We start from the raw sequence: 17,427 nt of genomic DNA, 5'->3' as shown, positions 1-17,427 counted from the left end.
GGAAAAACTTAACTTCTCTTGAAACATTTAAGCAGATTTTTTTTAAAGGTACTTTATTTATTATTTTTTAATATATATTTTATTGATTTTTTACAGAGAGGAAGGGAGAGAGATAGAGAGCTAGAAACATCAATGAGAGAAACATCGATCAGCTGCCTCTTGCACACCCCCTACTGGGGATGTGCCCGCAACCAATGTACATGCCCTTGACGGGAATCGAACCTGGGACCTTTCAGTCCGCAGACCGACGCTCTACCACTGAGTCAAACCGGCTTCGGCTTAAGCAGATTTTTAATTTCAGCTATTTCAAATAAGAAATGGTAGTTTGACTTTCTGTCCTTCAGTTTCACTATAGTTTAGTCTGTATAACAGGAATGAACATGCGGAAACAGGCACCTTTTTGAAAAGTCGTGGTGTAGTAATGAAGAGCATGGACTCTAGAGTCAGAACACTGGGGTTCAAATCTCAGCTCTTGCACTTTCTAACCGTGTCCTTGGAAATGAGTTTTTAACCTCTCTGGTGCCTCGTGTGTCTCACCTGTAGAATGGGGACAGTCATAGTACTTACCTCACAGGGATGCTGTGAGAATTTAACAAGTTAGCACAACAACTGACACATAATAACACATAAATAAGATAACTGGTATTTTTCATCATTTCATTTTTTGTCTTGTCGGTTAAATCTGTTATCCATGAAAAACAGAAGTTCTTGCCAAAATGAAGTAGGGAGAGGGAATGAAAAGAAAAAAAAAAAAAAAGAAAGAAATGCTGAAAGACTACAAAAACAACCCCTGCCACTAAACTCATTCAGGGAAAGCTGATTTCATGCCTCTTGTTCTTTAGCACCTAATAAATTGAAACAATTTCTGCTTGTAATTTTTATGTCAGTAGAAATGAGGTTTTAATTTTAAAAATGTTTGATCTCATTTTTTAACAGACTATAAATGGAAAGCTCACAAATTATTCCGCAAAGAGGGGTGATTCTTCCCCTCTGAAATAAGGGATTGTACCAGATGATCTTATTTATAATTCTCAAATTGAATACACATATTTAATACTTTATTGAGGCACTGGAAGGGGACTCATATTCTTCAATCTAAGGCCAAATTAGTATTATCCAAACATTTGCTTCTGTAACTGACAGAGGAAACCAAGTCAAGCCAAGCCAGAGGTGATATCTGATACAATTCCTCAAGTCTGATTCTTAACATATTTTCTCCACATTTGATTAAGAGATGTTTGAATCCCTAAATAATTTTACCTGCATAATCATCACTTAACATTCTCGAGTTTATAAATATTTTATAACTAGAAGCCTGGTGCATGAAATTTGTGCACTCTGTGGGGTTCCATCAGCCTGGCCTGCACCCTCTCACAGTCCAGGATGTACCACTACTGTGAAGGCGGGAAAGGCTCCCACCACCTTCGCCTCATTCATCAGCCGTGAGTCCGGCTTCTGGCTGAGTGGCGCTCCCCCTGTGGAAGTGCATTGACCACCTTGGGGGCAGCTCCTGCGTTAAGCATCTATCCTCCTGGTGGTCAGTGCACATCATAGCAACCAGTCATTCTGCTGTTCGGTTGATTTGCACATTAGCCTTTTATTATATAGGATGACTCATTTTATTCCATTGGCAGATTTTACCTCATTGTGTGTTGTTCACATCCTTGCACCCAACAGATTCTTGGATGAAGTACAATCCTACTCGGGAGTTAACAAAATGAGCGCACAGAACTTGGCCACTGTCTTTGGCCCTAATATCCTGCGCCCCAAAATGGAAGATCCTTTGACTATCATGGAGGGTAAGTACATGATTATCTCATACCCTCATTAAAAAAAATAATTTTAAAAAATCACTGTCTCTTGATTGGCCTGAACTTAATGAGCAGATGAGGGAAATAAGTAAATCCATAATAATTCCATTTATTTTCTCAGGTTTTTTAAGTGAAAAAAAAATCTTCTCTTTGGGAGTCAGACTTTTTAAGTTTATTAAACATAATAATTGGCTGATTTCTCAGTAACCTTATAATAATAAATGGAGCTTCTATAAGTAATCTGTAAAATATTAGACAAGAACTAGAAAATTCAAGTTCACTTTTGAGTCCAATGTAATTGTCAGAAAATTCAAAAGTTACTATTTTAAGCTAATACGTTTTTTATTAATTTTGGTTTATTTAACTGATGTTAAGAGGTAAAAAAATATGATTTTCTATAAGACAATGTTACTTATTTACCGAGAGTTTCTTTTACATAAGAAAAGAAAGGAAGGGAGAAGGAGATAGAGATAGAAACGTCAATGGTGAGAGAGAATCATTGATTGGCTGCCTCCTGCATGCCAGGAATCAAACCACAACTACTGGTGCATAAGTCAATGTTCAACCACTGAGCTATACTCGCCCAGCATACCTTTACTATTCTTTTATTTTATATATATATATATATATACACTAATGGCCCTGTGCACGAAATTTGTGCACAGGGGAGTAGGGGAGTGAGATATCCCTCAGCCACCCTCTTCAAACTAGGACCCCTCAGGGGATGTTCAATTGCTTGCTTAGGCTCGATCCCACAGGGATTGCCCCCAACTGCCCCCCAGTGCCAGCCTTCTCACCCCCAACTGCCCCCCACCAGCCTGCTTGCCCCCCAACTGCTCCTCACTAGTCTGCTCACCCCCAATTGTCTCCCCACCAGCCTGTTTAACTCCAACTGCCCTCCCTGCCTGGCCTGATTGCCCCTAACCACCTCTACCTTGGCCCTGCCACCATGGCTTTGTCCGGAAGGATGTCCTGAATTTCTCCCAGTCTAATTAGCATATTACACTTTTATTAGTTTAAGTTTAAGTATCTTATAATATACAGCATCCCTACAATTTGTTGAAAAATTAGGTTATCTGAACTGTATATCGATAGTTTCCCACGGCTGAATTTTATTGATTGCATATTCATAATGCAGCTTAGCATAGTCCTCTGCTCTCTATTTTCTATAAATTAGAACCTGGATCAAAGTCATGTCTGATAATATTAACAAGATTATAGATTTTGTTTTATAACATCTGATTATCTTTATTTTTTGTGATCTTAGTACAATTCTAAAGACTATGAATTCAGTGGATATTGAAACGGAGATATCTTAATTCTATAATTGTTTTTCAATTTTACAAATTATGATAAAATAACATAACATAAGATTTGCCACCATTTTTAGGTGTACAATTCAGTAGTATTATGTACATGCATATTGTCATGCTACGGTCACTACCATCCACCTTTACAACTCCTTTCATCTTGCAAAATTGAAACTCCATATCCATTAAACATAATGCCTCTCCTTCCCCAACTCCTGGCAACCCCATTCTACTTTCTGTTTCCACGCATTTTATTACTAGTATATGCCTCATGTAAGTGGATTCACAGAGTATTTGTCTTTCAGTGACTGGTTTATTTTAATCAGCACGATGTCTTCAATGTTCATCTATATCGTAGCATCATAATGTTTTAACTTAATAATTGGGACACTTTTATTATAAACAAACAAACAAAACCTCTTCTCCTCATCTATTACTTAGTAACCCAGTGTTAGCTTTCATAAATAAAAGACAGGATAAATGCTGCTTGAGTCTTTCCCTTTTCTAGGTTTTAAATAAGGAAATAGATTGTTTTTCAATGGAATTTATTAACAAAAACATACACGTTTCAAGTGTGCAAGTCCATCTGCACACTGCATCATGTGCCCATTGCCCAAAGCAAAGTCTCTTTCCATCCCCATCTATCCTGCTTTGCCCTCTTCTACCCTCCAACTCCTTTTCCCTCTGGTAACCACCGTACTGTTTTCTGTGTCTATGTATATAAAGTTTTGCTTAATCCCTTTACCTTTTTTTTTCACCCAGACCCCTACTCGCACCTCTCTGACAGCTATTAGTCTGTTCTGTGTATCTATGCTTATGTTTCTGTTTTGGTTATTGAATTATTTCATTCATTAGATTCCACATGTAAGTTAAGTCACATGGTGTTCGTCTTTCTCTGACTAGATTATTGCACTTAGCATAATACTCTCCAGGTCCATCAAGCTGTGGCTTCTTTAACATTCTCTAACAGTGAGTTCTCCTCCTCATCCTTCTTATTCTTCTTCCAATTATAAATGTTATTATTAACATATTTGTAAAATGTAATTATGAACTCATGTATTTAAATCCATTTCATGAGTCAATGCATTTTAATTATTGTTCCCTGTAATTACTGTTTTCCATCTTTGGCCAGTGGAAGCACCTTCAACAACCCTTCCCAGTCCTTTGACATGACCTAAAGTGCTTTTAGTAGCTTCCTTTCTTTTTAGTATTTCAGACTTCCCAGGCTCATATGTTTCCTGCCCCAAACCTGAGTCAGCCAATTTCCAAAAAAGTTTTTGTTTTGTTTTTTTTTTTTTTGTTTTTTTGTTGTTGTTTTGTGGGAAATGATATTTTAAAACCAAGATACAGGTTCCAGTGATGCTCATTACTACTGGTTTGGTAATTTCTAGACTTTTCAGTGGATGGAGCAAGTAGATATAAATGCTATTTACAAACATACTTATTACATGTACAATATACACACATGTTAAAGACAAACTGCCTTCCAAGTTCACACTGTACTTCCAATTCAAAATCATGTCTATAGTGTTTTAATTTATTCTTTTCTCCACTATAGTTTCATCTCCTTCCAAATATGAATCCTGGTTCTCAAAGACATTGGAAATTTCAAAATTCAAATATCTGATAAATAATAATTTGCTCCACCTCTTATCAAATACATAATAGTCTCAGAATAACAACAGTAATACTATTAACACCAGTATGATTATTGCAAACATTTAAAAACTTTTTATATGTGATTTCCTAATTCTCCTTTTATTGTTCTACTAGATCCCCAATGCACAAAATTTGTGCATGTGTAGGGTCCCTAGGTCTGGCCGGCAATCAGGGCCAATCAGGGCCTCTGGTTGCCAGCCAGAGTCTTCCTTCCAGCTGCCATCCTGGGCCTCTCTTCCTGGCTGCCACCAAGCCTTCCTTCAGTCCGTGCCGCCCCCTGGTGGTCAGCACACAGCTTCTTAATATTATATTCTTCTGATGAGATTATGTTGATAGTGAGGCAATTAAATGTCTTTGATACTCTAAAATTAAAGGTACCAACATCTGTAGGCTCTGCATTTCTCGGTGAATTTTTCAAATGTATGCTGTCCTAAGCCAGGCATGTGTCGATGATCTGGTCAGCGTGCAGGTTAGGTTCTCTGTTTTCACAGAGCCAAATCTTCTGTTTTTCAGAGTGCTACAATATGGCAGCTTGCTTTCTAAGATGTACTGGCTTAGTTCCAATCCTTGGTTTTAATTAACCTTCCCTTTCTTTTATCTTTATTGTCCTAGTCCTCCCTTCTTGATTTTGATTCCATTCTCAAGAGTTTTCCCCATGTGGAGTTTGGAAGGAGCTCTGGCTTGCCAGTGATGACAGTTCACAGGTGCTAGATGGCTCTCACGTCTTCAGGCTTGTCCAGAGGTTGTCTCTATGGGATGAGGCACACTCCCTCCCAGCCTCACCTGCTGTTCTTAAATTAGCCCTTTGCATTTTGCAGCAAATACCTATCCTTTGGGGATTTTCTGTTCTCTGGCCCATTATTTCTTCCTCCTGCTTCCTCTCACACAGATGCCAACACCGTGGATGCCTTGTGACAACAAGGATTTGTCTGCAGCAGTTTCTTTTATGGGGTTTGGGAGGATATCTTGCCACCAAGTTTTATTGTGAATGTTGTCCACGAGTTGGGATTTGCTAACTAGTTGCTCTGTTTTTATGTGGGAACTTGGGGAGGTTCAATACTATGCTGCCACCATCTGCCCAGAAGTCAGTGATTTTTTTTTTTTTGAACTCTTATTGTTGCTGTTTAAAAGATGTCCTATAAAAATTGCATGGTTAACCCTCTCCCTTTTCCTGCCAGTATTGACAGCAGAAGAGAGCAAAGCTGCTCTGGAGTGAAGCAGAACCATGAGCTCTGAGTTTCCTAGGGCACTGAAGAACCCCATTTCAACAGGAGTCCTAGGCCTCTTTCTGCCCCTAAGAAACCTGATGCCCAATGAGAAAAGTAATTTTCTCTAAATACAGTAATAATATGTTCATGGGAGAGGTGCACAAGTGGACAAGTAGGTTTTTTTTAAAGAGTAGGGGGAAAATGGTGCAGCAAAGTAATTTTACCTGTTGCTTTAATTTGCTCTGGTCATGAAAAGTCTTCATTCTGAGCGTCAGCCATGGAGCTAAACACCACTCAGCAATAAATAGAATGAACTACGTCCTAACCAGTTTGGCTCAGTGGATAGAGTGTTTGCCTGTGGACTGAAGGGTTCCAGGCTCAATTCTGGTCAAGGACATATACCTTCGTTACAGGCACATCCCCAAGTAGCGGGGGTACAGGAGGCAGCTGATTGATGTTTCTCATCAATGTTTCTAACTCTCTATTCCTCTCCCTTTCTCTATGTAAAAAAAAAAAATCAATAAAATATATGTATTTTAAAAAATGAATTATGAATACATGTGGACAAATGTCAGACTTATTATGCTAAGTGAATAATGCCTGCACATGAAAGACCTCACACTGTATAATCTCATTTACATGAAATTATAGAAATAGAAAAACTTAGATTTGCCATACGTGGGAGTTGGGGGTAAGAAATTGCCTACGAAGGGGCACAGGGAATTTTCTATATTATGATAGCTGTAAAAAATGGAGTGGGGGAGGGGAGAAGTTCCTTTACAAGAAACTATTGCCATTTATTATCTCAGAGACAAGATAAAAGCAAACCCTTCCCAAATAGAAGGGATTTCTACATCTCCAGGATGCTGACACTCACTCTACAATTGTAGCTGACACACTTTGGCATTGCTGTCCACAGACTCACCCTGGAGACCTTGGGAATGTCACTTTACAATTAAATGCCCCTCAGAGTTCACAGCTTCAACGGGAAGCAGGGATGCCTCAAATATTAATATTCCAGTGACAGGAAAAAGATAAATTTTCCCAAATTACTAGGCAGAGTCTATACACTGGAGCCTGCTAACATGGTAAAGTGTGCCAGTCTTAAGGGCAAATAGTAAACTAGAACTAAGTAGATATGTCTTCAAACACAGTACATGATGGTCACAGTGTTGACAGCCATTTTAGCGCTACCAAAGTCTTTTCAACAGAGTCACTGCTGTCTGCATTGGTAGTAGGATAACAGATTCAGATATTACTACGAAGAAAGATGGCTTTTTTTCTTCCACAACTCTGTAACAATTGATGATTTAATAACTGTTCTATATTTAGTTTATTTAGAAAAACATCGAGTTTACTTATTACTACAGTTTAAATACAACAGCTGAAATATAATAGAACAAGAACTATATAGAGTAAGAAGATGAAGCATCAAATTTCATCTAAGTCACTTCCTATCTATATGGCCCTGAGCAAAAGCTTAACCTCTCTGAGCTCCAGCTTTCTCATGTGAAAAACGTTAAGTCCTATCTCACAGTCTTTTGAGAAACTTAATTTAGACGCTATAAGTGAAACATTCCCATGTAGCACAGTGTGTCTCAGACTCTGACACAGAAGTCACCCTGGGGATATTGTCAAAATGCAGATTCTGGCTCAGAAGGCCCTCAGTGGGCCCTGAGATTGCGAAGCTTCCGGGTGAGGCCCTTGCTCCTGTGCTGTGTCCTCTGGGAGCTGGTTAGGAATGTAAAGTGGTGTGCCCCACCCAATGCCTACACTTAGACAGAATCTCCAAATAATTTGCATAAATATTAGTGTTTCAGCAACATTGATCCAGCACCAGGCCTGGCACATGGCAGATCTTGTTTTAAATATAAGTTTTGAATCATCACAGAAGAAATGTGCAAAACCGAGAGAAATATAACACGTTTTTCCTGTGCAAGATTTGATTTGATTTATATTCAGAGTCAAGTCTCGCCTACGTGTTGCTTTAAGCTAAAGAGTGGCCTCTCCCCCACATAAGGTTTGTAAGTCTGACAGCCACTCAGTTAGCAGCTATTTCTGTGGAAATCTGCATTTTCAAAAGCCCTTGTCATCATTTTCCTCACCAGATCTCATGGTTTAAGTATTTTATGTAGAAACTACATTTACTTAACTAAAATTTAAATTTATTCCCCATTTGTACGTATCAGACATTAATTACTCTTTCAAACTTTCATCAACATGATATAAACTGAGTTTATATCGCATTAATACAGTTCAAGCCAAAGCAAAGATGATTGATGTTTGCATTAGCCTAAACTGCTTTATTGTGGGTACATGAATAACATTAATACTTAAGAAGATTCTTAGGGAAATTATGGCCCCCAAGTAAGGAAACTAGTTTAGAAGCCTGGTTTATGGTGAAGCCAGTTTTAAGGGATTGTAATCCAGATTATAAATCAGTGAGAAATATATAAAAATGTATTTGGAATTTCAGCTAATATACCATCAATCTGATAAACCCATTAATTTTTAAATAAATTACTGCTTTTGATAATAGATCAATTTTTCTATTCATTTTTTTGAGTTATTTTACCTGCTGCAACAAAGATTAAGTGCTTGGTAGAGTTCATGGTACATGTTCAAAAAATTTTAGTTTCTGTTGCCATTATCATCATTAAGAATATAGTTCAGCACGGCTACTAATCATGTTGAATGTTCACCTGAATGTGGTCCTTTAAGGATTACCTTCAAAATGGGGAATAAATCCAAACTACTTCACTCATACGACTTTGTTTTCCATGCAATTCTAGGCACCGTGGTGGTCCAGCAGCTGATGTCAGTGATGATTAGCAAGCATGATCGCCTTTTTCCCAAAGACGCAGAACTGCAAAGCAAGCCCCAAGACGGCATGAGCAACAACAACAATGATATTCAGAAGAAAACCAGCATGGGCCAGCTACAGAACAAAGAGAACAACAATACCAAGGACAGTCCTGTGAGGCAGTGCTCTTGGGAGAAGTCCGAATCTCCCCAGAGAAGCAGCATGGATAACGGCTCCCCCACGGCGCTGTCAGGCAGCAAAACCAACAGCCCGAGGAACAGCGTTCACAAGCCGGATGTCTCCAGGAGCCCCCCTCTTATGGTCAAAAAGAACCCCGCCTTCAATAAGGGCAGTGGGATTGTCACCAACGGGTCCTTCAGCAGCAGCAATGCAGAAGGTCTGGAGAAAGCCCAAACCACCCCCAACGGGAGCTTACAGGCCAGAAGGACCTCATCCCTGAAGGGCTCTGGCACCAAAATGGGCACCCACAGTGTGCAGAATGGAACGGTACGCATGGGCATCTTGAACAGCGACTCGCTGGGGAACCCCATGAGCAGCCGCGGCATGTCCTGGCTGCCCAATGGCTACGTGACCCTGAGAGATAACAAGCAGAAGGAGCACACGGGAGAGTCCGGCCAGCACAACAGGCTCTCCACCTACGACAATGTCCACCAGCAGTTCTCCATGATGAACCTGGATGACAAGCAGAGCGTTGACAGTGCCACCTGGTCCACCTCCTCCTGTGAAATCTCCCTCCCCGAGAACTCCAACTCCTGTCGCTCCTCCACCACCACCTGTCCGGAGCAGGACTTTTATGGGGGGAACTTTGAGGACCCTGTGCTGGATGGGCCCCCGCAGGACGATCTTTCCCACCCAGGGGACTATGAGAACAAGAGCGACCGGAGGAGTGTGGGAGGTCGAAGCAGTCGTGCCACCAGCAGCAGCGACAACAGCGAGACGTTTGTGGGCAACAACAGCAGCGGCAACCACAGCGCACTGCACAGTTTGGTGTCCAGCCTGAAGCAGGAAATGACCAAGCAGAAGATAGAGTATGAGTCCAAGATAAAGAGGTGAGGAGAATCTGGAGCTCGTAACTGCCAGAAGGCCTCCTACCGGTCACACTCATACAGGGGGTTAAATATGCTCATTCCAGAACCCGAATCCCCTATTCAAGGCCTGGCTTCACCATTTGTAAACTGGGGGACCTTGGCAAAGTTAACTTTACCTCTTGTAAGCCTTGATTTCTTCATATGAAAAATTTAAATACTAGTAGTATTTCCCGCGAAAGCATGTAAGAAACCATTGAGCCTTGTTCCTGCACAGCAGAGGTACTCAATGATGCTGTGAGGGTTTGTGCTAGAGGCTGGTTAGAGAGGCGCAGAGAGGGGAATGAATGGAGGGTTAGAAGCCTGTTTTCACTGACAGGAAAGAATGGAATGAGGGTAAAGTTGTCAAAATAATCAGACCTTTTTTTTATTCTTTTGGTTGAATGCTGAGAGTGTGTCCGCTATCTGCCAAGCTCAGTTTCAGGCCCTGAGAAGGTAGCAGTGAATAAAACATATAAACTCAGTCCTCATGGAAGATGCCTCCATTGTACGAGAGAAGACAGATACATAAGTAAAATAGGTCCTCTGCTAAGTAGAACTGGGAAGAGGGGGAAGAGAGTTGATGAAGTGTAGGTTTAAGTGCAGGGCCTGTGGCAGGTTAAAGGGGAGGCTGTGCAGACACCTGGGAGAGGAGCTGTGACATGGGCTGGGCAAGGAGCTCGGGGAGGGCACAGGGAACAGGTGATAGGATCTTGGGGATCAGGTTGTCTTTAGCTTTTACTCTGAGAAAAGAATCCATAAAGGTTTTTGAGGAAGGTGTTGACATGAAGTATATTCATATGGACAAGGAAAAATTAGAGCCTACATGGGAAGCTAAAACTATGATTTATAAGGAAACAGCGATGCTAAAACCATTCACATCTTCTCATCAGATAGCCAAGGCAGGAAGAAGTTTGCTTAGCAACTTCTCCAGGAAAGCAACCCAGGCAAGATAAAGGGGCATTGTCTGAGTGTCCTGAGTTCTCAGGGCCCTGACTGTCAGATAGGCCATGGGGAATGGAGCCCAGGGCTCACAAATATAATCTTGTCCTGAAAGTCACCACATTCACATGTCACTGAGGTCACAGAAATGGCAAAACTGGTGTTTTTTGTTTGTTTGTTTTGTTTGTTTGTTTGTTTGCATATGTGTGTATTTTTTGTTTGTTTGCTTGCTTTAATTGATTTTAGAGAGAGGAAGGGAGAGGGAGAGAAACATCAATGAGAGAGAAACATCCTCCTGCATGCCCCCTACTGGGGACCCAACCCACAACTTGGGCATGTACCCTGATAGGGAATTGAACCCATGACCTCCTGGTGCTTAGGACCATGCTCAACCAACTGAGCCACACCAGCCAGGCAAAGCTGATTGTTTTTATGTTCTCCTTTCAGCATAGTAGAGGGCAAAGAACACTGAGCTCCAAGTCAGGAGAAGGCCTGAGGCTGGGTTCAGTGTGAGGGAGCTGTGAGCTATGGTCTCACTCCCAGGCCCAGGCTTTGTGTTGGGTGGACCTCTCCCCATCTGGGGGTTCTAAGATGCTTATCATTTGTGAACATCAGTCTTTGTCCTGCTTCCACTGCTTCCAGATCTCCACACCCCACATGGTTCCTTTTACCTACATAAACTTGACTTTATTTTGCCATTTCCCATCCGTTTATCAATCATCAGGCCAAAAGATAACTTATTTTCAAGAGCTATGGTAGAGTAAATATAGAAAAAAATGTTAAATTGAAAAATTACTTTCGAAAGTCGTTTTTGTAAACTTCGCTGAATGGAAAGTTGATTAGAATTTTTCTACATAATGCCAGGTGACGGGAAGTTTAAATAAGAAGAAAAAGGCATCAAGATCTTTAAAGTTACTCATCTTTCTAAATGTAGAAAAGCACTGGCTACCAGAACTCTGAATCGCTGCCAGTGTGTGGTGATAAAGGAGCACTTAGCAGTGGAAAAGGAGGTAGCAGTTGAAGCTTGCATTCATCCTAAGGCAAGCTTCAGCTGTTATCGCCACCCTGGAAATAAGTTATCATCCTGAATGACTGCAGAGGAACATATTCCTTTTTGAGGACATTGGTGATACCTTTACGTTCTGAGTCTAGGGTGCATTTTAGAAACTGATAAAATAATAGAACTTTTCAATGGATTGGCATCTCCCTGGGCCCTTTAACTGTAGCATTCCTACCACCTGACGGGCAAAGGGAGGGGCTCACAAACTAGGGCAGAGGAGCCGCCACATGCCCAAGCCACAGGAATTCCTGCTCAGAGTTACACACTTCACTTTCAAATTCTTTTTAACTCCTCCCACAAATATTGAAGTTCGATAGATGATATACATACATTTGTACATACCTGAATAACTCATTGGATGATAGATAAAATAGATGGATAGTACTCTATCAATTATTGATGTTTTTTAGTTTTTAAACATGTGAGTTTAGTGTTCTCCTCCCTCACCTTCCCCCATTTCCTTTATGTATTATAGTCAGAGAAATTTATTTTTATGATATCAGTTATTTGGTATTATAAAAACTATTCTTTTATGATTGGTTTGGGATTTTATATATGACTGTAGAGCAAGTCTGTTAATCAAGCTGCTTAAATCTTTTACATTTTGCCTCATTTTTATCAGATAGATCTATAACTTCTAACAAAGGTAACTTAAACTCTCCTAATATTTATGGATTTATCAGTGTCTCCTTATAACTTCTGTTTTATTTTATATTAATTTATTTGAGGCTACACTGCTAGGTGAATAAAAGTTCAGACTTGTTTATATACTTCTGATGAATTGATATCATTGAGTAATGGTCATCTTTAGTTGTAATAATGCATTTTTTCCATAAGTCTATTTTTTCTGATATTAGCATTGATATGCCGTTTTTTATTTTGATTAGTAACTTTCTGTTATCTTTACCAGTACCTTTCAAATTTTACTTGACTTGAGGACATGTATTTTTCAATTCTGGAATATTTTTATCTACCACCTTTTTATTTCATCTTCCCCATTTTCTCAACTTCCTATTTCTACAACCCTTATTCAAATATGTTGGGCCTTCTTAATCCATGCTCCATCTCTATTAACTTCTCTTTCTCACATTAAATTTCTATCTTTCTCATTCTGCGAGGCATTCTGGACAATTTTCCCAGACCATTTTTTTTTTTTAAGTTGGCCAATTTTTTAAAAGATTTATTTTTAATTATAGTTGACATACAATATTATATTAGCTTCAGGTGTACAACACAGTGATCCAACATTTACAGACCTTACTAAGTGATCACCACAATAAGTTTTTAACCATCTGTCACAATATATAGTTATTATAATATTATTAGTGGCCAGGTACACAGATTCATGCACATTGAAAGGAAATTAATTAGAAGGTGACTGCCAGGGCGGGACTGCATGACAACTGGACATGCTCTGGAGCTAACCTCCCATGGTTGAAGGGTGTCTGCAGTCACCACAGCTCTGCAATAAACCAGATTTGGGGCTAACAGGACCATAACTCACGGCTGAATGTGAAATCATGCAGCCCCTCTAGGAATTGGGCTCCCTTCTCTCTGGTTCCAGGGTGCGTCACCCGAGAACTGCTGCTGCCAAGTCACTGCAGCTCAGCAGCTCCTTTGTTGAGTGTCTGCCCCCTGGTGGTCATTGCACATCATAGCTACTAGACAGTCGGTCTTTCTTATTGATGGCTTTCTTCACTTTGCAAAATCTTTTAAGTTTAATGTAGTTACATTTTGCTTTTGTTGCCTTTGCCCAAGGAGACATATCCAAAAATGTATAGCTTAACACTGATGTTCTTTCTTTTGCTGATTCAATTCTGACACTTCACTCAGCCCATGAGTAGAGTTTTTCTGGTCCCTTTTGTATAAAGATAATTAATGCTATAAGCTCTCAACTGAATCACTCTCAGTTTTCTTCCTCTCTTATACCAGAGACCTCTTCTCCCCCATGTGAAAAATAAAAAATAAAAAAAAACTCCCGCCTCAGACCACTATCTAGGTTTAATACCCTTTTTGTGCTTCCACTTACTGTTCTAAATTGGAGAATCTTTCTCGGTTATCATATATTTGAAGATGCTCTTATATTTCTTTTAACCTTGCTATGTATTTTTAACATTTTTATGTATTTTTCCAGCATCACTCTATTCTGCAGTGGGAGGGGTTCCCTTCTGTATTCCACTCACTAGAGTCCTGGAAGTTTCATATTCTTACCTGATACATATAATGTATCAATATTGTTTAAAGGATTGTCTTTATTTGTATTATGCTTGAGTTTCTTTCAGCATTTTTATTTCTAAAATAAATAGCTTTAAAAAGCAAGGAGAGCCGAAACCGGTTTGGCTCAGTGGATAGAGTGTCGGCCTGTGGACTGAAGGGTCCCAGGTTCAATTCCGGTTAGGGGCATGTACGTTGTTTGCGGGCACTTCCCCGGTAGGGGGTGTGCAGGAGGCAGCTGATCAATGTTTCTCTCTCATCGACATTTCTAGCTCTCTATCCCTCTTCCTTCCTCTCTGTGGAAAATCAATAAAATATATTTTAAAAATAAATAAATAAAAAGCAAGGAGAGTGTATTGTAGACTAATTCTGAGTTTCAACCAGCACACTGCCAGGTTGTCATATAAAAAAAAAATGTGATCTTATGATCAAAGCAGCCTTCTAACTGATTAGAGAATATGAAGAATAATTTTTTAAATCCTAGTTACTTTCTAAAGAAGAACAGGTTTATTCCTAAGTGTTATTATTATTATCTGGATGAAATAACACATGAGACATTACAAAACAAAAACAAATGAGATTTTAAGTTTGGAAATTATTAAGATAATCAGATTTCTGAAATTCCAATTTTTGTTTTATGATAACTTTAAACACATCCCAGGGTTATTAGCTCAGAAAGAAGACACAAAAAAGTGAACTATTATTAAGATTCATCATATAGTTAACAAGTGCTTAATACTCCTCCTTGAACAACAACAAATTATGTTTTGGAGCTCAGTGATTATGGAGAAAACTGTTTTCAAGAAAGTTATCTAAAATCATACAATTATCCAAAAGGATACAGCTATCAATCTATAGAAATATAAGTCTAGAGATCCTAAGATACAGTAACTTGGAAAGCAGTGAGAATTAGGGACCACAGGTTACTTGGGTGGACTCCATTGTCACAGAATATCAGATGGATTACTTATTCACCACATGTTACCTCCACCACTCTTCTGCCTGTATATTAGCTACTTTTAGTACCACTTTTATAAGATTCCTATGTCTTGGAAAGTTCATTCTTAGCAGTGGACTTTATCTAACAATGATATGTTTACTACCATTATTTTTTCTTCCTAGAAACCAAATAGAATTGCTCCCCTTTTCTTCCCTCTTTACTGAGCTTTCCTCCTTTCTTGTAGTGAAACCCAACTTGCAATAAGTGTCCAGGAAGCCTTGTGGTTTGGCCTGCCTTCTGCCACTCTGTGCTGTGTGACATTGGTTTTCTGACTCCTCTGTGCTGACATTTTACATAACCTTTCAAATGACAACTAAGTGCTTCTGAGAGAGGTCTGGGGGTATCTCGTTAACATGATAGCAACTCATCTTAGCAAATCCTCAAACAACAACAACAACAACAACAAAAACCTTTCAAATCACTGGACCTGATTTAAAAGGGCTCACTCCAATTTCCTAAGCTCTGCAGAGACAGAGTTTAGAAATATATTTGTATCCCTGTCCTACTGCATGTGAATAAAACCACTTTATCTTTTACTTCCTCCCCAACCCTTTGTAGCTTAGAGCAGCGAAACTTGACGTTGGAAACAGAAATGATGAACCTCCATGATGAACTGGATCAGGAGAGAAAAAAGTTCACAATGATAGAAATCAAAATGCGGAATGCAGAGCGAGCGAAAGAAGACGCTGAGAAGAGAAATGACATGCTTCAGAAAGAGATGGAGCAGTTTTTCTCCACATTTGGGGAGCTGACGGTAGAACCCAGGAGAAACGAGAGAGGAAACACGATATGGATCCAGTGAGCCGGCTCTCTCCCGCTGTCTCTGGTGGATCTGGGAAGGATTCTGGGATTCCGGTGGGAGGATCACGTGGGATCGGGTGACAGGTCACCTGGCTGTACAGTGCTATGACTGGTGAAGGAATATCATTTACAGACATTACCCATCCATATCTGCAATGTGTACCAAAGTTATATCACGCCCCATATGCTACTGTCAAGTGTTACAACTGGATATGTGTATATAGAGTAGTTTTTTGAAAAGTAAACTAAAAAATGAGAAGCATATCTCAAGAATTATTTTATTGCAAGTCTTGTATTTAAAAATGTTAATTCAATATGTTGTTGCAATTTAGCTTGCTTTCAAGCTTCACTCCTTGCACTTAACATAAGCTATTTTTGGCATTGTGTTATCATCAGCTTATTTTATAGATCAATATTTTTATTTCCCTTCTTTTTGCTGAGGAAATGAAGATAAGCAGATATATAAAAGTATATATAAATATATATATATATATGAGATGAGTTATTAAAAACAAAAGAATACTTTGTGGCTGTGCTATTTGTGCCAATAGACCTTACCATGACCAAAAAAAAGAAATATAAAACGTTCTATGAAATACAGTGGAATCACCAGGAACCTTTGAGCTGCTCTGTCAGTTCTTCCCTCGACACTGCTCAGTTTGCTTTGTGATGATTTGGCACAGGCCATGTGGGATCGTGTAAAAAAGGGCCCTGTCTTCAGGCCCCTGGTCTGCCTGGCCAGCTCCACAGATGTCTGTCTGCTACGTAGGATGCACCTTAGAGGGGCAAAGTGGGAAAGGAAAACATTTCACCAGTCATGCCTTGAGTTACTCTGTCCTTCTGGCCTGAGTCTCTGTAACTGCTGGACAGTTACCTGCGAAAGTCTTCCTGCCCTTTGAGAGTTAGGAAAAAGGCTTAAACCACTTGCCCCACACCTGCAATGCCGTTTTCTGAGCACCTGCCTTCCACTCAGAACTCCCCTCCACCCCCCCGGATGACTGCACTTTGGGGCTTGTCACTCTCAGTGAAATAGGTGTTCTGTGTCCCTCTCAGTTACACCACTGGAGTGTGTACCACTGAGTGACATTCTCCTCTCAGTCAGACCGACTGTTGTGTTGTCACCTGGGATTCTCCCTGAAGGACACGGAGGGCAAAGGCATGTTGCAGCAAGAGAGAGGTGATGGAGGGAGGGCAAGGGGACCAGCAGGAGGAGGAGACAGAAGAAATGAACTAACCATTTTGCTTCTGCTTTTTACAGTATTGTTTTTCCCTGTTGGAAACATAGTCATTCACAGTAATTTTAAAATGAGAATGCTTCAAGGTCCAATTTTGATGACTTTGTGAATGTTAGTCACGATAACTTTCTAGAAAAGCTCATGTTTCTCAGGAGTGAGAGTTTGGGGAGAACAGTTCTTTACATGTCAATAAGACAATGTTTTTTTTTTTTATGATGCCAAACAAATACATCTTTCTCAAAAGAAAACAGAAAGTCACCTTTAAAGGCATAATTGGAAATAAACACCACTTGAGTTTA

At 39.8% G+C, this 17,427-nt stretch overlaps 1 protein-coding gene across 4 annotated transcripts in view; it reads left to right on the top strand.

Moving 5' to 3' along the window:
- Positions 1–17,427, top strand: part of ARHGAP24 (Rho GTPase activating protein 24) — a 430,260-nt gene extending 412,833 nt beyond the window's left edge. For all 4 annotated transcript variants that reach the window (XM_084881950.1, XM_084881952.1, XM_084881951.1 and 1 more), the window contains 3 exons: positions 1,678–1,799; positions 8,781–9,861; positions 15,651–17,427. In XM_084881950.1, the coding sequence (XP_084738076.1) occupies positions 1,678–1,799; positions 8,781–9,861; positions 15,651–15,894 (1,447 nt within the window). In that variant the 3' untranslated portion in view covers positions 15,895–17,427. The remainder of the gene's footprint in view (positions 1–1,677; positions 1,800–8,780; positions 9,862–15,650) is intronic.

Source organism: Pipistrellus hanaki, assembly GCF_964339955.1.
Source record: "Pipistrellus hanaki genome assembly, chromosome: 1".
In the NCBI taxonomy this organism is placed as follows: Eukaryota; Metazoa; Chordata; class Mammalia; order Chiroptera; family Vespertilionidae; genus Pipistrellus; species Pipistrellus hanaki.
This window is presented reverse-complemented; position numbering and strand designations above follow the sequence as displayed.